General features: G+C 42.2%; 1 protein-coding gene across 2 annotated transcripts; it reads left to right on the forward strand.

The window, feature by feature from the left end:
• The first annotated feature begins 1,536 nt into the window (after positions 1-1,536).
• LOC137278349 (uncharacterized) lies at positions 1,537-23,154 on the forward strand. Of its 2 annotated transcripts, none has more exons than XM_067810633.1 (14): positions 1,537-1,724; positions 6,110-6,288; positions 6,813-6,862; positions 7,072-7,171; positions 8,538-8,626; positions 8,908-9,022; positions 9,543-9,674; positions 10,133-10,354; positions 10,781-10,936; positions 11,889-11,977; positions 13,523-13,581; positions 14,241-14,332; positions 21,191-21,245; positions 22,048-23,154. In XM_067810633.1, exons 2-14 carry the CDS (start codon positions 6,163-6,165, stop codon positions 22,755-22,757), a joined length of 1,995 nt encoding a protein of 664 aa, XP_067666734.1. In that variant the 5' UTR covers positions 1,537-1,724; positions 6,110-6,162; the 3' UTR covers positions 22,758-23,154. The 2 variants fall into 2 exon arrangements, with proteins under 2 accessions (XP_067666734.1, XP_067666732.1); XM_067810631.1 differs by having other exon boundaries at positions 1,538-1,753.
• The last annotated feature ends 279 nt before the right edge of the window (positions 23,155-23,433 follow it).

Genomic DNA, 23,433 nt, shown 5'->3' on the forward strand with positions numbered 1-23,433 from the left:
ACACCCCAACCGCCATCCCCGCCTCCCTTCTCCAAAATACTGGATTCGCCCCTGCAATGGGTGATTCACCATTAAGAATCTTTTGCAGTCTGTTGCTCCAAGTTACTATGTTCTACTGCATATCTCTTGATTTATTACCAAGAAGCGATAGTATCCGTTCTATCACGGATAACCACAATTCTCTATAACCGTTTTCTTATTTATTTATTTAGTTATCTATTTATTTGTTTGTTTGTTTGTTTGTTTGTTTGTTTGTTTGAGTCATTTATGCCTTATAAGAACACTTTCACTGAGTTCCCAGACTTTCCAACACTTTCATTGAGTTCATTTTAGTTTCCAGATTTTGTTTAAGCGAGATGTATACTCAGTCTAAAAGTTTCTGGAATGTGGGCATTCTGGAGCTTGTCGGAAACTTGCATTCTAAGATAGATGTACTTAGGCTTGATCTTACAAAAGATACCCAAGAGCTCCTGACCCTTGTAACTTCATTTTTTCATGAGCTTGTTTTCTCTTGAACATGAACATGCCCCTTCAAATTAAGACCATTGTATTTTCGAGTCCTATATATTATCATTCGAAAAAGCCTCTACAGCAGTGAGTACCTGGAGAACATCCTATTCATCCAGGGAGCATGTACGACTATCTAATAAGTTACCAAACTATCGTTTACGTTAGTCCATGAAGTAAGGGGTTTTTTTTTGTTTTTGTTTTTGTTTTTTGTTGTTTTTTTTGGTGTGTGTGTGTGTTTTTTTCTCCCTGGCTACTTGAATTTATAAAACGGTATACCCCCTGAAACGGAAAACACCATCCGCAGGACGATTTTCATTGCATTACAATCAACACAATTCCCAAAAGATATAAAAGATATCAAGTAATCCCATTTGGTATGGATACTGACACGTTAAAATATAGTATTACCCTATTTCCTCTAATAAGCGCCAGATCCTGCGCTCATTGGAGACCTTTCGCTTATTTCGCTTAATGGGAGCAGGGTGACTCTAACTCAGTTGTGGGATAATCTGTATATAGTCTCCCTGCTCTGTTGTAGATTATCCGTGATAGAAGTAATTAATTGTTAATGAGCGTTGTGTTGTATGTGAGTAAATACCACAAATAAATGAGCCGGTTCACTCATTATGAAAGATTGACTAGTTTGTAATGGTTAGATTGTTCGTTCGTCACGCCGAATGCCCGAGTTCGATTTTCCATATGGGTACAATGTGTGAAGCCCATTTCTGGTATCCACCATGTGATATTGCTGGAATATTGCTTAAAGCGGCGCAAAACGAAAATCCATTCACTCCATTTGGAGTGTTTTCCTGACGGGAGAGAGCGGCACTAAAAATAGTATCAGGGACTATTCATTTACCAGTGTTAACTTCCAAATCGAGAACGGTAATTAGTTTGTTGTTCGATTTTATTTATTCAATGCCCGTTGATAACTTGGCTTTGTCATACGTGCACGGGGCAGTGTTCGCTGTTGAAAGCTATTTGATATTGAATTTACACATGTCAACACATGACGAAAATAATACTGACTTGTCCCAGTAGAATGTTTACAAATGGCGCTCAAAACAAATCGGTGAACTTTGGTCTGTTACGTGATACTCTACAGATGTCTGCATTCTTAATTTTTAATATACGGCGATCCTTTTCATTAACAATATCCATCCATATACAAAATCCTTATCAGCGAAGTCTTGGATTGCCATCACACAGTCAGTGTAAGTGACTGAGCGAACCATAGCTACCGGTATGTCAAGTACTAAAGTAGGTAGACATCTTTCGTTTTGACGGTGTAGCCAGTTTACTGCTATCGGGTTATTATCAGACAATGTTATCAATGTACAGTTAATTTCAGAATACCGGGTACCTTGTGTCATGTCAACCTAACCCCAACCCTAAACCTAACCCTACTCCTAAACCTGACCAAACGTAAACTTGCTCGCTTTCAAAGATGGCAGGTGTCAGGTATTCTGTAATCTGACTGTTATCCATCTTACTTTAGTGACCAACAAAAAGTAAATAAATAAAATGCAAAAAATACCTCACCCACACATATTGGGATAATGTGATATTGGGCTGTCTTGGTGAAAAAATAACATGAGCAAGTGTTGAAGTTGGATATGGACTTGGTGAGACTAGTGGTCAGAGGAAACAAATAGTATTGAATGAGATGTGTGTAAGTTCAGTTATGAAACAAGTTCTAATCAAGTAACGATTGGCTGCTTGATAGTGTGCTTTGTTCACAATATGTTACTTTGTATATTGTTAAGGTGTGGGTTGGTGTGATCAGTTTGAATGATAGTTTCAGTGGGTATGGTAGGGGTGGTATGGGCCCATTGCAATAAGTAAGTTGATTATCCATGGAACTTGGTTTTCCTTCAACAGTACAACTTCTGAAATGCCTCTCAAAGAACTTGTACAATGATATTACAATGGAACCTGCCTCTCAAGACTCCAGTTATACCCTATGTAAAATATAAAGAGTACTAAACCAAATGTTTCACTTTGCCTCATATACTGTTCTTCAAATGTAGCTTCCGCATCCAGATGGTGAATTTTAAGTGCCATCAATACGAAAAGCAGAATACGGTCTCCCACTTACTAGATAAGGGCATGCTTGACAATGATTGTTTTGCACATGACATCATGTCGCATTGAGTGGTATGGATTTACAAGTTCTTTGTGTTCACAACGCTGTGTTTCTAGGCTACTTCTTGCCTCTTCATCAGGTGAATGACACAATATGATTATGGGCAAAATATATCATATATATATATATATCATATATAGTATTTACAGGAAGCTAGTGACATAATATTACAGACTGATATATACAGATATCAAGGAGTTTTAGTGATATGTTTTGATTGAGATGGGCAGAGTTTAAAGAGATGAAGTGGTATGTTTACGGTCAGAGACGTAGTGTGTATGGGAGACAGTCTATGGTCTCTTGTATGCTAGAAGATATGCTCTGTGGTACCAGCTGAAGTGCTTGACCCTAATTAGTTCAATCACCATGGAACTCAGTGGGGTACAAACACAGCAAAGGGTAATTAAAGTGTCCAGTAAAATTGGTTTATGCAACAGATGTACAGAGTGTTTAGACAAAGAAACATATTGGATATACATGATAAGATTGATTGGAAGCCATTTGTGAAAACATTAACCTGATGAAGAGGCAAGAAGTAGCCCAGAATTGTTGTAAATATTAAAGAAGTTGTAAATTCATACGATTTATTGTCATGTAACCTTGTTCCAAGTTCCAACTGCTAAATGCCACTGCCAATCAAGCATTTGATTGTTTTGCAGTTTATCACCCCACATGCAACAATTGAAATATGATGTGATCATTATTTCCAGTGTTGATCCACTCATGTCATGACAAATATTGGCTGTATGTAAATGTTCATTGTACATCTGTACAGTGTATGAAATAAAGCCTGTCTGTCTGCCCCAGACAGACTAGATTTCTCATGGACAGACTAAATTTGTAGCTAGTCATTCTGACGGTCTGGTGCAAAAGTTAGATGTTCCATGCAATTGAGTAAATGTTGGGTGTCTGTTCAAGTTAAATCTATTTTTGGCAGGTCACATTTTGAAGTTGTATCTTACACTTAAGTTTGTTATCTACTTAATAATGTTATACAAAATCTCATTCAATATTGTTTGCATTAGTTTGGGCAAAATCATGACTAATAAACTAAATCACTGTTTTGTGCACCAACTACAGTGGAGGCAGCCAAAACCAGCATCTGTCCACTCCAGCAACTTGTCAACACTGACGTAAAATCTGAGTCCTAACCCTGACATGTACATTTATCATCAGCTCTACAATCCAGCATGTTGTCTAAACCGGTGTAACAGGACTATCCTGTTTTGGGTCCTCAGGTCGGCAGGATTCAGGGGTTCAAAACACAAGATTTTGTAAACAAACTAAATTTATTTCCGGGTCCAAAAAAAATAAAATCAACAATCAATAAAATCAATATTTCCTTCAAAGATCTTAAACAAAAGTAAATAAATATCTAAACCCTTTTGGAAAAACCTATCCTACTGGCCCTTATTTTTATCCCAACTCATTACCCTCCAAATAATGTTCCCTTGCAAAAGAAAACAAAAACTTAACAACTTAATATTATCTATTCAACTTTAATTCTTCCTAAAACTAAACTGTTAAACTAAAAGAAACCTAAATCTCTGCTTTCTGAGGCCAGACAAACAAGTGAATCCTTCACCTTTGGCTGTCAGACCCCAGAGTCAAGAGAAAAAAATATTATGCCCTTTTTCTATCCCTTACCTTCAATTACAGGCCAATAAAAACCATGCTGAGAAAATTACCCAATAAGTGCTTACAAAGGAAAGTTCAGTGCACTGATCCCTGTGCCCATGATAAGCCCATGCACTGGCCCATCCCATTACTTGACATTGTGGAAGAAGCATGCTTGATGGATCCTCACCCATCAAGAGCTAAATGGACCAGCCCACTGAAGCTAAAACCTAATATAGTATTTATAGCCTAGCCTATCCCTGTCCCAATAAACCTACTCTCTACTAAAAAGTTGACCCTCCCATTAAACCGGATTATGTCTTCAGTCCCAGTGAGTGCCGGTTTAGGCAGTTTCCACTGTACTAGCATTTTACCTCTACGTAACCCTCAACAGTAGTTGATAATCAGTGAGTAACTTAAACCTTCAATAATTCAATGTCATATTTGTTAAGGCCTGACAATTTTGTTCCCACATAATGTTTCAGTTATAAACTGGGCCATAGGAAATCTCAACAAAAACTGATCAAGCTGTGCCATACATAAAAATATTGACATTAGGGATGTTACCTTGCATAGTTCAGTAGAAACATCACAGCTGTTGCTCATTGCCCAATAATTGACAGTCTGTCGCATGATTGTGTTTCATTCACTGGAGAGTTACCGAACTGCCAATATTTCATGCTTCGTGGAATCGTTTGGACCTTATTGTAAACAAATGCAAACTGATCACTGTAAATGAGTAATAATTATCTGTGATAATGTCCATGGACCCCTGATACATGACACTTACGTTCACTTATTGCTGACAATTACTTCAGCTTCCAAATTGTCTAAACATATCCTCATATTGCATTTTGGTTAATGCAAACTCACTGGTCGATGTACCAATGCACTGGCCTAAGCAGATGAATTAGTTTTCAGTTTGAGATGATGGGATATGGGTTACAGTAGATAGATCAGTCTGAGATATAACTTGTAAGCGAGATGGTTTGTAGATGATGATTTTTATGGAGGAGCATATACAGTGTGAATGATAAAGAAACGCTTCCCCCTTTCCCCTAAAATTTATGTACAAAGTAAGTGACCCCTCCTGCATGTTATGTACAAATTAAATTACTGATTGCCCAAAATGAAATCTGACTTGTCCTGCACATCGGGCAATGGGATTTTTTAACCCTGATTGGAATATCCCTTTACATTCTATTAGGATGCCATGTATATTTAAATAACTGTAACAGTAGCGAAAGATGTATTCACTGAGATGCTTTGTTCGTATACATCAGTATGCATATCTATTCTATTTTGGGACTGTGTTTAGTGGGGTGAAACAGTATGCTCTTACCATGGTATAGTTTATATTGTGATACAAGACCTTTGCTTTAGTCTGTTTTGGTATATGTGACATAGAAATATCTAGATTGATTGATTGATTGATTGATTGATTGATTGATTGATTACATTTTGACAAAAGGTTTTGAATCCTGGACATTTTATAAAAGCTGAAAAGGTTAATTAAATGACAGTATGAAAACCGAAAAAAAATGAATTTTTTGGTTGCATTACAGTATACTATACCAAAGGCAAAATATTGTGGTCTATTAATACTGGGGTATGTCGTTTTACTGCCAGTGTTTATGTGATGCTTTTGTTAAACATATGCATGTGGATTTTACAGCTGTAGTTGTCCTATGGGTCTGTGGCCTCTTTGACAGAAATAAACTATATAGGATGCCTGTCAGGTAGCTCTGAAACTGATACTGACTAAAAAGCAAAACTATGCTTGAAATCTCTGAGAAAGCAAGTAGCATTCGATTTGCAAGTCCTGATGTTTTCCAGGAAGATGTCTGGAAAATAAGAGAGAGAGAGAGCAGTAGTGATCCCTGTGGAACATGTCGAGGGGCAGTGGTCACCTGGGACTTATGGGTGCTCTCAATCGCCAGTCCATGTTTGATGATAAGCCCATTGGGTCGGATACAGCCAGTGCCACTCAAGCCAGACTTGAGAGGGACCTACAGGTGATCATCAAAACCATGTTCTGTTATTAGTAAAAATAGTATACCATACTGAACATAGAAAAGAAGCAGCCAAAGAATAAGACTTAGCTTCATGTTTTGAATCAAAGTTATGCAAGCAGGCTTGGTTATGAATTGTTGTTTTGTAAGCAGTGCATGAAATAGTTTCTGAAATTTGAATGTAGACACTGGTTTCTTCATTAAGCTGATTATAAGATGCAGCATTTTTATCAAACCGTAATCTTGCATGATTTAAAAGTGTATTGACTGAACAATGCAGGAGTGATATGTTTACAAAATGACCCAATGAAAATCGGGCTAGTGACATTGGAGATTTACCGGCCTGACTGGAATTGTTTCTGGACATGGCCTAGTGGGCCAGTGGTTATTTTGCACACTATGTAAGTTGTAGTCAGTATATTCTAATTTCAATTCCATCACAAGAATGTTACAGCAGCAATGATAACAGAATGTGATCTGACAAAATGACAATCTGTTGAAAAGTTCAATCACTTTCTTGCTGCCAGGAGGCCAAAGAGGACAATGCACTCCTCCGTTCACAACTTGAAGAGGCCAGGTGAGTCATGCATGATTCAGAATCTTTCATCTATGTTTGACACAATACACATTTATTAAATCCAATAGACGTCTGAATGCAAACAAGTATCATGTAAAGATCTCAGTGGTTTGAATATCTTTACTTTAACACAGAAATTAAAGATAAATCTGGAGGGTTTGCACCACTTTGGCTGAATCTAATGTATCTCCCAATATGTTGCAATGCAGATCTACCCTGGATATGTTGGTGAAGCAAAGTTCCCATGAAGGGTTTGATGAGAGACGGGTCAACCTCCTTAAGTGCCAGCTCATACAGCAAGAGAGACAGGTACAACAGTCAGGTACAGCAGACTGGTACAACAGTCATGTGCAACAGACAGTTACAGCAGACTGGTACAACAGTCAGGTACAACAGACAGGTACAGCAGACTGGTACAACAGTCAGGTGCAGCAGACAGGTGTAACAGACTGGTACAACAGACTAGTACAACAGACTAGTACAACAGACTGGTACAACAGACAGGTACAGCGAACTGGTACAACAGACTGGTAGAACAGTCAGGTACACTAGACAGGTACAGCAGACTGGTACAACAGTCAGGTACAGCAGAAGCTGCAACAGACTGGTATAACAGACTGGTACTACAGACTGGCACAACCGACAGGTACAACAGACTGGTACAACAGTCAGGTACAGCAGACAGGTACAGCGAACTGGTACAACAGACTGGTAGAACAGTCAGGTACAACAGACAGGTACAACAGACTGGTACAACAGTCAGGTACAGCAGAAGCTGCAGCAGACTGGTACAACAGACTGGTACAACAGACTGATACAAGACTTGTACAACAGTCAGGTACAACAGATTGGTACAACAGTCAGGTACAGAAGCCTGGTACTACAGATGAGTACAGCAGGCAAATATAGCAGACTGGTACAAAAGACTGGTACAACAGGCAGGTACAGCAGACAGGTACAACAGACCAGTACATCAGATGGATACAACAGCCAGGTACAACAGACGGTTACAGCAGACAGGTACAACTATCGGGTACAACGGGCACAGTAGGCAGGTACAACAGACTGGTACAAAAGTCAGGTACTACAGACAGGTACAACTGTCTTTTACAATAGACAAGGACAACAGACAGGCACAACAGTCAGGTACAACAGACAGTTACAACAGTCATGTACAACAGAAAGGTACAACGGATGGGTACAAAAGACAGGTACAACAGTCTGGGACATCAGACAGGTACAACAGACAGGTACAACTGGCAGGTACAATGGACAGGTACAACTGGCAGATACAATGGACTGATGCATCATACAGGTACAACAAACAGATACATCAGATGGGTACAACGGACATGGCACAACAGACTGGCTTAGCCCATGGCTATTCCTTACCAGTGAAGATTTTGGTCCAGGCAACCATGGCAGTTTGATGTGTTGACAATGTACCTGAATAGTTTTCTTGCAGATGACAACAGACCCTGAAGCTGAGAAACATCTAGACAGGCTTTATTTTGGACATTAGAATTAACGAGAAGATGATTTAGGGACTGTGAGACAGATGCTTGTATGTGTCTAATGGCACAACATTTGTTGTTGAGATACATGTAACCTGATATGATAAAAGAATGTTTAGATGTAATAAAATGAAACACTTGTTGGTGTTTTTTTTATCCAGATCTTACTTCTCAATGACGCAGTAGGAAACCGAACAGCAACACTGATGGAGGTAGAGAATGCCCTCTCCTGGTTGGCTGACAGCTTCAGGTATGTTCTGTACTTATTTCCTGACAGGTAATACAATGATGGAGGTGAAGAATGCTCTGTACTTATTTCCTGACAGGAAATACAGTGACTGAGGTGAAGAATGCTCTGTACTTATTTCCTGACAGGAAATACAGTGACTGAGGTGAAGAATGCTCTGTCCATATTTCCTAACAGGTATCAGCATCTTTTCCTTGAGGGATCTTAATAATTTAACCATTGCCATTAGACTTTTACACATCTATGCTTACCTAGTTTCCTGACAATGTTATTGGTCTGTTCAGGTCTCACATAGCAGCAGAAGTAAAGGGCAGCACAGTTCCAGTATCTCGCTCAGACCTTGTGAAGATGGTCGAAACAGCTGAGTCAGCCAGAATCAAACTGTTCAAAAATATCCAGGTACATATACTTATACGGTTTTTAGAAAAGTTGATGGATGATTTTAGACAATGAACCAAGTTAATGATTGTATAGGAAACGATAAATTACCCTTGAAACTAATTGAATAAAAACAGTGATGAAAGAAATTGTTTGGCTCTAAAATTATATGTCACTCTCATGGTGAGTTTATTTGACCATTTATTTATTTAGGCGCTTATTCAAAAAATCTGGTTTTGCAACTGCAGCTGAGAAATATTTGTCAACATATAAATTCCAAAGTCCTTTCCCTCCCCACTTCCCCAGTCCCAGAATATCAAAGGTCAAAGGTCTGTTCCTTACTTACCTAGTCAGTCCTACAAGAAAGGTTTGGTCAGTGAGGAATGTTTACTGAGAACTGAGATTCTAATGATGGGGGCTAATACAGCCCCTCTCTCACTGAGACACTGGCACAGTGTGTGACCATGATTCAATCAGAAACTGGACAAAGTGGGATAACACAATCAACATGGCATTTAATATCAAACTATTTATATTTCAGAATTCTTCCCAGGAACATTTGTCTAAGCCGCTTCTACTGATGAATGACTTCCTTCGGCCAGGACTACAGAAGGACCATACACTGCTGGATGTGGCATCAGGCAAACTGGAGCACCTCAATCTCAAACGAGTGGTATGACTGTCTGTTTTTACTGCATACACCTCAGTTACCTTGATTTATGTAGTGTAGTGTTTATTGTTCTGTATTTATTGGATATTGTTCTGTGTTTAGTTCATCTTCTGTATTTACTGGGTATTGTTCTATGTTTATTGGATGTTCTGTGTTCTCTGGTTACAGTTCTGTGTTTACTGGGTACAGTTCTCTGATTTGTGGATGTAGTTCTGTGTTTGCTGGTTGTAGTTCTGTGTCTATTGGATGTAGTTCTCTGTTTACTGACTGTGCAGTGTTTGCCGGTTGTAATTCTATTTATTGGAGGTTCTGTGTTTGTTTGATGTTCAGTGTTTAGTGGATGTCGTTGTATATGGTATTTGGGGGGAAGTGATAATATTTACTGTTTACAGATGTGTGTTCTTTTTTATAGGATTTACTGGTTTTGAGGTATTTGTTTACTGAGCCTGGTTTTGTTTCAGTCTCAGGTGGAGGCTAAGTTGAGCAGCCTGTACAAGGAACTGATCCGCATGCATCATCTGATCACCGATGACAAACTGACTGGTGAAAGGCTGTGTTCAAGTCACATGACCTCAGCAATAAAGGAGCGACTCAATACGCAGGTGCTCCGATCTTGTGCAATGATGAAGGATTGTGCTGATGACCTGTTGACCCTGTCACTGCTTTTCCCAAGTGCACCCTGGGTAAGAATGTTAGAAGAAGAAATGTCCCTTCATTTATAAGCAGAATCCTTCAAAATGAAATCTCTACTGTATAATTTCAAATTACAGCACAATAAGTGTGTTGTTAGGATCTATGTTAGTGACAGCATAGTTTCCTTGTTACCTAAGGACCTGTAAATATCTGGGTTAGAATTGTGCTTGTCAAAGATGACTAATGTCATCAAGCATGTAGATTGATGCTCATGATGTCAATCACTAGATTGTCTGGCTCAGACATGTTTGTTTGCAGATCACCAAGATATAGTTGGACTGTTACACAGTCCGGCATTATATTACAAACATATAGTTACTAAGTTAGACGTAGTTCAGTTTTTTATAATTAATCTCACATGGCAATATCAGTTACTTGGAGCAGTTTGACCACTGTAGCATCACTGGCTCTTTCAGCCAGTTCTGAAGAGACCCGTCTTGAGGGATGTGAGTGCTGATGAGTTCCTGTCTTATCTCCCATCACTGCCACGTGGCAAGTCACAGACGGTGCACCAGCTAGTGGACAAACTTCTCAGAGTGTGCAACTACAGACACCACATCCAGGACAGAGAGGTACGTATACACATCAACAGAGCATCTTTTTCACAACAGCAAACTTCTACTGGCAAACAAGGATAACCAAATTTCCACAAACTTTTATTGACCTGTTCTCGCAGAATACTTTCACTAAATGATCAGAAGTATTGTAAGGATAACAGTGTAAGTAGATATGCCATCACTTCATCTTGTTGCTTGGCCCCAAATGAGAACATCCTTTTCGAATTTCAACAAAATAGGTTGCAACACTTGCATCTTTTCACATGGGAGAATGTAGCAAGGAGTCACCACACAAATGACATCCCGCAAGAGACATCACATTTTCACTGATGTGGTACTGTCTTTGGTTAGGTGGGCAGTATCCAGCCTTAAACGAAAAGGTCCCAGGTTCAAATCTTATAAGGTGACTTGAAAATATTTTGGCATCTACATTGGGTTACTTCAAGTCTTTCTTTACCTTTAGTCATACGTACTTCCTGAAATATAGTTTGTGGATATGTTCACACATAACTTGAACAAGCTATATTCTTGGGATGTCCTTGTTGTTTCTTATAGGACTGGGACAGGTCCTGATTTTCAACCCAGGTACCCCAACCAAATTTTCAACCCAGGTACCCCAGCCACTTTTACCCTACCCTACCCAAATACCCGTTATATTAATTCCTGACACAGAATTTGTAAGAAATGGCAATACGTTCTTCGGCTCAAGGAAATATTGTGTTTTTTCAACATCCTAAACATGGATTAAATTCCAAACAAGTGACTAAATTATATCTAATTCTTACAGGCAATACAACCAATGAATCATGAAAGCGTAACATATTACATCGTTTAATCTGTTAGTTATATGATCATAATGGGTGCTGGTACGGGTACCGGGGTCCAACTGATTACCCACCCACCCCTGGTATTGGGTGTACTTGTCCCAGCCCTAGATTCCTTCTGGTGATGCAGATATATGTTCCAGCTAAAGGCGTTGAGAGAGGAAGTCAAGTTCCATCAATCTGTGTATGATCTGCAGCTGGAGTACACCCATTCTCTCCTGGATGCTGTCAGGTATGTAGAGGCTAGAGTTTGGTTTGTTGTTAGAAGTGACTTACTGGATTTGGTTGTGGTGCTCTGGTTCCTTAGTTTAGATACCATTGTACCTCAGCTCAAGGGATGTGACTCAGTCAGCATTTCGCTTCAGTCCAGGTAAGCTTGGGTTCAGTATTATTTGCTACACTGCTTATACTTAGTCTAACAAACCCAAGTAGACTGTCATGTCGGCCAACCTTTTCAACAGACCAATCACACCACTTACCAAATCACAAAAGTTGACATCCACACAAGTCTTTTGAACTTTTACCTAAAATATTTTTGCATCCAAACGATTCCAAATGCTATTTTCTGTACAGTCACTTGATGCACAGTGATGCACATGGAACACGCTGAAAATAGCAGTTTTGTCAATATTTAAGGATGTCATGTTGCAGAATATTAGCTAATGTCACCAGAAAGCTTCAAGCATACATATCTGTGTTTCATGCTGATTTTCGTCTGTTTTGAGATTAGTGTCACTAATCGATGTATTTTGTAAGTTCTGCTGAATCCTAAACAGTAGTCATTGTCTGATTGGTTAAATCTGTTCATCCGTCTGGTGATAGTACTCTCTATATCTGTGCAGCTAATGTTTACTGCAATATCAAATCAATATGAGTGTAGCATTGACAAGACAATCCGATATATTAAATCTACCCCACCCTCTTTCATGCTTAAATGTTAAAAGGGTTAGGTTACACGGTAATACATGTTCTTCTTGCTTGACCATCCGGGAAGGCCTGTTTTGCAAGCGGACGGGCAGTATTAAAATGTTGCATGCCCAATGGTCTTAGACAAACCTGGCTTTGAGTATGAGGACTAAAGCCTTGATTTGAAAACATTATGCAGTTTCCCTCTTATTTACCTTCCTATTATTTTTCTTAATCCAGAAAATTCTGGACTAGCAAAATTCCAACCAGTCTGGTAACTTTTGAGAGTTACCAGACCAGTTGTCAGGCTGAAATTTTAGGGAGTTGACAACACTGCACTGTATAGTGTAGGTTATTTCAACATATCCTATCTCCAGTAGAAAATTTTAGTGATACAGAATAACAGCCTTAGTTATCTGTTGTTCCTGACAGTACTTAACAAGGTCTAACGACATCATTCATTTACCAGTTGGCACCAGTGATGTCATATGGCAAGGGATATAAGCCTTTGTGTGTTCATTTTATTGTCGACATAGAGCTTTCTATGAATGTGCAAAATGTCAATAGATATAATAAAAAAGTATATTAGGTGCTAATATCGTTCTGCTTTGGCTAAGGAATTATTACATGAGCACTTTTTGCGTTGACAAAAAGAAAACAAAAACTTGACCTTTTTAGGCTTCACAATTTGTGTTCAGGAGCAGTGGATTAGCCTTGTGGTTGTGATTGTTTGTCATACCAAATACCTGAGTTCAGTTTCCCACATGGGTCCAGTGTGTGAAGCCTATCTCTGAAGTCCCCACAATGATATTTGGAGAATACTGCTCATAGCTGCATAAAACCATGCTCATTTCATGTTGATACTTTTCAGAGAAAGTTACTGTGAGTTTGAGACATCTACAAGTGAAGTAATAGTGAAGCCTCTCACAGGTAAATAACAAACACAGTCCATTTAATTCAGTGAATTTCATTCAGAGAGGTTGTGGCTCTGAAAAGCACTATGCTCCTAGGTTTTGTTTCAGTTTGATCATTAATGACACCTTTTCTGGTGTATATGTACCAAAATACTAGGTATATATAAACTCTATGAGGCTGTATACATGGGGATACATGACTGTATACTATATGTGGCCTTATACTAAATGTAGCCTCCATAACAGACCTGCCATAAACTCTTTACAAACTTCCAGTGACGCCACGCTGTGGTCTCGCCAGGTTCACCCTTTACCAAGTAAACTTACCTCTACAGGCAATTTATGGTCCTTCTCCATGAAATCCAGTGGATTTTCTTAGGTAGAGACCTTGGCTTTGAATTACTAATTGTTTTGAAGATTGATATAACTTTGTCTTCCTATCACTGAATATGATCACAAAATATCACATTATTGAAAACTTCCAAAACATTGTGCCCATACCTGGTTTCAACCTTGCAATACTTACAAGCTTAGCGGTTTTATCCATTAGGCTGCAAAGGATCGCTGTGAAGAATGAGACTGTTTGTCAGTATGAACATGCATAGCAGCGAGTGGAGAATCAGTCAAAGAAAACTTAGTTCGCTTGCTTATACATATTTCATGAAACATTTTCAGCTCTGCTGGAAGCGTATACCGTCTTGAAGACAACAACAGATGAAGACGCCCTGAGGACCTTCCTGTCTGTGTTCAAGGACAATGAGGAACTGGTAGGTAGTCATTTTACATTGTACAGTATCATATACATTTCTTCAGCTTCATTTGGGTTGGTGGAGTAGACTAGTGGTTAAGGCGTTCTCTTGTGTAAAGTCCATTTCTGATGTCCCATGCTGTGATATTGCAGGAATATTGTTGAAAGTGGCATGAAACTGAACTCACTCACCTTTATTTATCCTTGCACTGTTCCATGTATATTTGTACAGTGTTACATACCCTTGTAGTGTTACTCATCCTTGTACAGTGCTATTTATCCTTCTGTGTACAACATCATTTATCCTTGTACTGAGATACTTGTCCTTATATGGAGTTAACAGTTTGTGTGTTAAATCAGGGAATGGGATAGAGAATTTTGACAATGGGCGATTTACTGGATTATTAGCCATTTTCTGAATTCAGAATGGGCAACTTCCCTTGTGCCAACAGTAAACTTCAAAATTTTTAATTCTAATGTGCAAAATAGCACATACATTCTACCTTTCCCAATCCCTGTTAATGTTATCGAGGTTATCATAGTTTAGCTTGTTGGTTTTTCATGATAAAGTATTATTTTTAACTTACCTTACCATAGGTCTTATGCATATTACCTCTAGCTTCACTAAACGAGATCAGACAGTCGTTGATTTGCCATCCCCTCGATGGCTACCTCATGTAATCTACGAATGTAGTCACGGAAGTGACGTGATCTCTCCACTCGCGCGAGAGCGCAGAATCCAAAATTCACTTTTACCTTTAGCGTTCGTGCGAACGGACGTGTTGGTTTGCTGTTTTTTCTACTATGTGTAGTTTCAATAAAGTTGCTACTCCTTGGTAGGTATGGTTTGTATCCCCTCATTTTGTATTAAAGTCAAGTCATACAAGCATTTAATGTGCTTACCTTGCTACCTCGTGTTGTTCTTTTCTCACTCAGGCATGGCCTGTCCGTGCCGTATGTGAGAACGGCATGGCGTCCATGGGGGTAGTACATCTTGTTGATTGTTTGCCCGTCATGTTTCTGCCCATGCTTGGTCATTTTCACTTGTGTTTTCGGTATTTTTCATACCATTTTCTGCCATGAATTTCAGCGTAGCGAAGGCAGCCATTGTGGTTGTTGTTTTTCGCTGCCCCGCACTTATGGGTGTGTCTATTTTTTACGTAGGGGTGTAACTACTTTCTACATTTTTATGTAGGGGTTTTTTCTCCTAGTATTGTATCAACATGTCGTCAAGTCTTGGTTTCTTGTCTGTTACAGTTTCTGTGTATGACTCGACACTTTTGTACTGTCTGCAAGGGGCAGAAGTCAGCCAAGGACCCACATCCCTGGTGTCCGGATTGTGCGTCCGCTGTTTGCTCCATCGATAATCGGTGCCTACACTGTCAAGCGTTATCTCTCGCCGATTTCAAGACCTTTTTGGCGGTTCGGAGGAAACGTTTTACACAACGTAAGAGAAGAATGTCGTCGCCAGCGTCTTCCTTGGGATCTTTACCTGACGACCAGGATCTACCACCGCCTTCAGTACCAGTATCAACGCCTAGTGTGGGGCGCTCATCTATTACGCCGGCGCGCTCCTCTCCAGAGCCTACGCATTCGGACGCCTTTGTAGACTTATCTCACCCAGATGCCTTATCCCATCCTGAAGTTCAGAGGCTTCTGCGATCTCTCTTGACACCGGGTGCTGCTGTACGCCCTACCTCGTCGTCTACATCTTTACCAACGACAGCGCCTAGACTTACGCCAGCGCCGTTGCCTGTACCAGCGCCTCTGCCTGTCCCGGCGCCACTGCCTGTCCCGGCGCCTTTGTTTACATCAGCATCGGTGTTTTCGTCAGCGCTTATTCCGACGCCAGCGCCTATTCCGACGCCAGCGCCTGTACCAACGCCAGAGCCAGTGTTGTTGCCGGACCCTGCTCCTATGCCTACTTCTTATCGGATCCCCAGAGTGTCTCATACGCTGACTAAAGAAGAAATGTTACAGCGCCAGTTGGATGAAGAGCGCGCTCGTCGTTTAGAGGCTGAGCGCTCCCGGCGCAGATCTCGTTCTAGGTCCCCGAGGGGTCGGCACTCTCGTTCTCCACACCGTAGCCGGCGCCGGCGCTCCCGGTCTGTTTCCCGCTCTCCAAGGCGCTCCTTAGAGGAAGACTCACGTACCAGAAGTAGACGTAGAGTGCGATCTCGGTCAAGATCACCACGGCGTCTCTCTAGATCCCAGCGTTCGCGATCGCCGGAACCACTGCGGACTTCCTGCAAGGAATTGAACTCTAAGAACTCTGTTTCCAACTCTAGTCAGCGACGAGAATCAACCTCTGTTTCCTGGGAGGATCACGAGGAACAGTTCTTTTGTCCAGATTATGAGGAGGACCCTGGCAATGATGGTGATAGTGATGGCACCTATCTTCCCTTAGCTGCTGTCTTTGAGTGGATTGCCGACAGATTACCGGACTGTCCTTCCCCTTCTTCAGATTCAAGCAACCTGGCGTCGATTCACTTGTCTCCTGAGTTACTTATTCCACCACACCCTATGGTGGCGGATGCTGTTGCTTTGTTAGATTCGGACTTTGCGAAGTTATCCTTAAATCCAACCATCAAAGCGTCGAAGTCTAAGAAATCAGATTATAAAGTACACAGTCTGGATTTTGCCGACAACGGGGCGGTGCTAGACGATTCAATTAAGAGGTTGTCAAGCTCAACTCCGTCATCTTACAGAGTTCAGGATTCAAAGCTAGCAGCTATTGATACGGAACTGAAACGTATGCTTAAACCTATCTCGGCGCTTGCGTCAGCCACCTCCGCTGCAGCCTTGGATTTGTCAGAGGATAATGCCTCGAGGGTGGATCATTTAACTACCATTTTTGCTTGGCAAGGCAGAGTACTCCATGACCTGCTTGGACATTTACGCGCGGCGCTAGCCATGACTACTACTATGCGCCGATCTGGATTTTTAGATGCTTGTTCTTGGCAAGAGGAATTTAAACGACAACTACTTCGTGCACCATTTACGTCTAAGTTCCTCTTTGATGAAAAGATACCAACGGTGTATAAACAACATGCCGAACTCACTAACACGGAAGTGGCGCTGTCAACCTTCGAGGCCTTGGGCTCTGCATTTCGTGGCCGAGCCAGGGGTAATGCCAAGAAAAGATATGTACCCAGGAGAGAGTCTATCCGTTCCTCGTTTGGGAGGGGACGAGGTCGTACCAAGGACTCAGATGTCCAGCGCAAGCCTCGAGAACGCGGCAGGGATGCCCCATCTACGTCCGGTCGAGGTAGGGGCAAGCGTCCCTACTCCGGCCGCTGAAGCCATGGACTACTACGACTGGGACCTCCCACCCCCAGTCGTACCAGTTCATCCGACCCCTGTAGGTGGGAGACTAGGGATCTTCTGGGCCAACTGGACATTCCTGGAAGACCCGTTTGTTTGCAAGATCCTGAGAGCCGGCTACAAGCTACCACTAGCCAGAGCTCCGCCGTTGACTACCACTCCCCTGTCACGAGTGTACTCAATAGATCAACAGGTACTTATACTAGAGAACATCAACATTTTATTAACAAAACGTGCTATAGAGATAGTGTCAGAACCCCATCACTCCCCGGGGTTCTATTCACCCATCTTCCTGATACCCAAGAAAGGTTCCACCAAAATGCGGATGATTCACAACATGGCGACTTTCAACAGCCTGTATTTAGCCGAGCCCCCGCATTTCCGAATGACGTCACTGGATCAGATCCGAGCCAAGTTGTCACCCGGAGCTTGGATGGCCAGCCTAGATTTACAGGATGCTTACCTGCACGTTCCTATATTCCCGCGCCACAGGAAGTTCCTGCGTTTCATATTCAACGGAGTACACTACCAGTGGCGAGTGCTGCCGTTTGGAATTTCTACGGCCCCGTGGCTTTTCACTCGGGTCACACTGCCTGTCACCCGGTTTCTGCACCTCCGGGGGATAGACTTCGATCCTTACATCGACGATTGTTTTCTAAATCACTGCAATCCTCAGTTGCTACGCAAACAACTGGACTTCTCCACACGCCTACTTCAGCAGTTGGGGTGGATTATCAATATCGAGAAGTCGCAACTGGAACCAACGCAGGAGTTAACTTTCATTGGGGGGTTGTTCCTGACTCGGCTCAATCTGGTCAGGGTCCCTCCCGATCGATGGCAGAAGATTCTCGCCTTTACGGATCGAGCTCTGTCCCTACCTCTCACCCTCAGAGAATGGCAGTCTCTGTTGGGCTTGTTGACGTCGGCGCAAGACCTCACCCTCAGAGGACGGCTTATGCTGCGCCCACTACAGAGGTTCCTATTACCATTCATTCGGGAGAACGACCTCCAGTCATCATTTCTTCTACCCCCGCACCTGCATCAGTACCTCAGGTGGTGGACGGTAGAATGGAACGTCTGCGCCGGTGTTTGTTTGACAAGCTTCAACCACGACCACGAATTGTTTGTAGACGCATCCCTCTTGGGATGGGGCGCTCACTTGAACGGCCAGACAACCTCAGGGCTGTGATCAGACGCTGAAAGGGAGTGGCATATCAACAACCTGGAGATGCAGGCAGTCATCCTAGCGGTCCACCACTGGCTACCGGTTCTAACAGACTCCAGACTCCTGGTAGCGTCCGACAATTCCACGGTCGTGTGGGTGATTCACAATCAGGGTACAACCAGATCCAAACAACTTCTGGACCAGATGTTCCTGTTAGCGGATCTGGTAGACAGCAACGGCATCGTGATCGCGGCTCGTCACATTCCCGGCTGCAAAAACATTCTGGCAGACGCCCTGTCGCGCCCCGGCAAACCATCCCCGACGGAGTGGATGCTTCATCCGGACGCATTTCACCAGATTTGCTGGCAACTCGGGAGACCACTGGTAGATCTTTTTGCCACCAGTTTCAATCACCAGTTACCAACGTACGTATCTCCCGTGCCGGATCCACAGGCGTGGGCAGTCGACGCGATGTCTCTGTCATGGGAAGGCCTGGACGCATATGCGTTCCCTCCTCCAGTCCTTCTCTCGGACGTAATCGCCAAGATCAGACTGACGCAGAACCTCCGACTGCTTTTGGTCGCGCCTTGGTGGCCAGCCAGGTCGTGGTTTCCCGATCTTCGACGGAGACCCTTACAAACTTCCAGGGTGGTTGCATCTGCTTCGACATCCACACAGTCGACAGCTGCATCCGGATCCACTGCGATTCCATCTTCACGCATGGGTCATCTGCAGAGGACATTAAAGGCTAAGGGTTACTCTGCGCACGTGGCGAACGTTATAGCTCGCGCGCATAGAGTTTCTACCCGCTCTTTATATGACGACAAATGGCGCTCTTTTGAGAATTTTTGCGCAGGAAGATCTCAAGATCCCATGGCAGCATCTCCTCAGTTTGTGGCACAGTTCCTTCTCTATCTACGGAACTCTAGACATCTCAAAGGCAGTACCTTAGGCACCTATTTGTCAGCTTTGAATTCTGTCCTTGCTATCAAGTCAGATACACAGATCTCCAAGATACCGGAACTTATTGCGCTTCTCAAAGCTTTCAAGCTGGAAGACCAGAAGGCCAAGTTCCGTCCTCCAGCTTGGGATCTTAATGTTGTCCTTCAACATCTCAGAGGGCCGCCGTACGAGCCATTAGAGGAAGCCTCCTTTGAACATCTTTCCAAGAAGACGGTTTTCTTACTATCATTGGCAACAGCGGCTAGAGTCAGCGAGATCCATGCTCTGGACGTTACTCAGATCCGATTTGAACAGTCAAGACACGGACGTGTTCATTTGGGTTTGCTTTGGGATTTTGTGGCTAAGAACCAGCTTCCCGGGCAGCCTAACAGGCTATTTTCCATCCCTCCTTTGTCTACGATCCTGGGTCATCATGACGTGGAGGAGGAGCTGCTATGTCCAGTCAGGGCTCTCAGATGCTATATTAAAAGGTCAGCCTCTAGGAGACGATCCCGCAAAAGATTATTCATTCCCTTTGCCGTGTCCTGCAAAGGCGAAGTAAACAGAAATACTATTGCCCTCTGGCTCAGATCGACTATCCTGGCGGCCTATGACGACAAGCACCTGCCTCATCCGGTAGCAAGTAACCCGCACGAGATCAGGGCCTTGGCGTCTACAATGGCCCTCCATCGGAACTGCACAGTACCGCAGATCATGGAGGGCTGTTTCTGGAGGTCATCAACTGTCTTCGCATCCCACTACTTGAGGGACTTGGCAGTTGAAGACGTTGAGGGGTTACAGTCATTTGGTCCATTGGTGGTTGCTCAGCAACTTACCCGACCATCCGCCCATTAGGTAACTACACTTCTACTTACCGTTGGTCTTAAGATTAACCTCACCCCCCCGGGTGCGTCGGTTTTTCTTTGGAGTTCTATTGGGTTACTCTTTGTCCTGTTCCAGGTATTATCCTGAGATTGTTGACATTGGTTTTCCCGAGTTCTCCTGATGCATGTGCACTGTTTGCTGAGGGATGGTCCTCCGGAGTCCACACCACCATCCATCTGTCGAAGCCATATGCATAAGGCCTATGGTAAGGTAAGTTAAAAATTTATTAAAATCTAAATATTTTAGATATTTAAATACTTACCTTACCATAGGGCGGTGACTCCCTCCCAACGCTGGATGCTCCTCCCCACTTTGGACTCTTCGGACCTTCTGGCTGACGGTAAATGTGAATTTTGGATTCTGCGCTCTCGCGCGAGTGGAGAGATCACGTCACTTCCGTGACTACATTCGTAGATTACATGAGGTAGCCATCGAGGGGATGGCGAATCAACGACTGTCTGATCTCGTTTAGCGAAGCTAGAGGTAATACGCATAAGACCTATGGTAAGGTAAGTATTTAAATATCTAAAATATTTAGATTTTAATAATTCATCTCTTCAGTTTTCAGAGGCAGTTGAGAAATTGGCTCTACACTCCGAGGGCAGCAGAGAGGAAAGTAGGCCACCTTGTTAAACATATCTCATTCTTGTAACCCAATTGTTGATATATACCATATACCTGGAATATTGCTGGGCGTGGCGTAAAACTCAACCCAGTCACTCACTCACTTGTTTTCAAAATCAAAATCATGCATGCCACTTACAAAATCCTCCCAGATGGCATTTCCTTTATGATCAGCTACCCAGAATGTGAATAAGGAGTGTGCAGTTGTCATGTCCAGACGCAATGTGCTCAGTAAGGGCCCATGTAAAAGTTTGTGTGGAGATTCATGCATGTCATTCTTTCAAGGACCTCATGGCAAGTGCCTGCACATTTTTTTTTACATGCTTCTTTGTAGTTGAATGACTATATAGTGAACAGAAATGCAAGTTTTAAAAAAAATGAAACCTCACAAACATAAGCATGCATGTTTATGATTTCTATTTAAAAACTTGACTAAAAAAAACAAAAACAGTTGCATTTCTTTTGCTGTTCAGTATGTTTGAATGTCTTAATCGATGGGTCATGCATAGGTGCATATTGCTACAGCTGTGGTCAATATGCCCCATATCTGTAGCTGTGTTGATGTCAACTGATACCCCACAGAAAGTGTGGGTATTCCAGTATCTCTCACTTATACATTTCTAGTTATCCTGATGAGGGTATATATCCAAGTAATCTTCGCCAGTATATATGGACCTTGTATTTTTCAGCAATGAGAACATAAAAAAACAATGGCTTTGGCATGGTTTTTGACTACATTCAGTTTTGTTTTGATGCAACGATATTATGGTGGTTTTGTTTTAATTGTTCTTCAGAAAATTCATCACTTACTGCTTTTGGTGACAATTTCATGGCTATGTTGGACCAACATGTCTTGACACAGCAGAGGAAGCGAGAGAGAGGTGTGCAGGAGAGGCAAGACTTGAAGGTGGAACAGGAAAAGCTAGATGAGGAGCTCCGCACGCTACTCAAGGACATTGAATATGAGAAAGAAAATGTAAAGGATGTCAACCGTACAAGCATGTCAAACAATCAACCAGGGATAGGTATTGAAAGTGATAGTGCATCTCCCAAAAATAGCTCAAATATTGGAATACGAAAAAGTAAGTCAGACATGAACATTGAGAAACATGACTCTTCTCCTGAGAAAGACGACTCCTTTGAAAATGAGAAAACTGGAGGTGTGGATGAAAGGGAGGTAATGTCGAGCAGAACCCCCCAGAATAGGCAAGGTAAGGTGCACAGGAAGCCTCCCCTCAAGAACAGAAGTGATGCCACACCATCACCCCACAGAACCTCCTACAAACCTCAGTTGTATGTGCCAAATAGAACGCTAAAACTTCGCAGGTCAGGAAGCTTAACTCGAATTTCTAACGACACAGCAAGTCCTCACACCAGAGCAGCAGAGGGTGCAGGGAGGGAAGGGGAGGACACTCGTGTCTGTAAAGATGAGGGTCAGGACAGGATCCACTCAGATCTCCCAAAACTCTCACGCTTACCACAGAGAAAGGCTCCATTCAAATGACCCATGTTGCGTAATGCCATGAGAGCTGTGTTTTAAGGTTGGGATAAAAGAGGATAATCCTTTCTTGTATCAGTCCATGGCTACCTGGAGATTACTACAAGCTTCATGTGACTCTTCTACAAGGATCAAGACAGAATCCAACTGTCATTCATCCTTTCATTGGTCATTGGGCAGTGTATTAAAGAAGCAGAAGTCAAATCCTTGATTTGTAAGAGTGGATGAATTACTCTACACATTCCAGTATTTTCCAACTCTATGCAATGGTACATGTATAGGCAATGTCCAATTAAAGATGGCAATACTTACACTGCATACAAATGTTAGTTGTGTAAGAGTATATTTGATTGCTCAATGGTCTATTTTACTAACAAACGCCAATAAAATACAACGAATTCAAGGTTTTGTAGTTTTATGTTATTTTGGCAACGTTTAGATCTGCTGTAGTTTCAGTTTCATTGACAATACTACCAGACACCAGAGTAGTGATGGGTGCTGTCATCAGTCCATTAGCTGGCTGTCATCAGTGGTTTATTAACTTTTTCTAACTACATGTAGGGATGAATCCAAGAGTGAGATCTGTTACTGTATTACGTATCTGTTTCATAGATGGCCCCACATTGTGAAAGTCGGTTGAAAAGTCTTGGTGGTGAGTTAGCCTAGTTACAGTGTTCGCTCG

Source organism: Haliotis asinina, chromosome 3, assembly GCF_037392515.1.
Source record: "Haliotis asinina isolate JCU_RB_2024 chromosome 3, JCU_Hal_asi_v2, whole genome shotgun sequence".
Lineage (NCBI taxonomy): Eukaryota > Metazoa > Mollusca > Gastropoda > Lepetellida > Haliotidae > Haliotis > Haliotis asinina.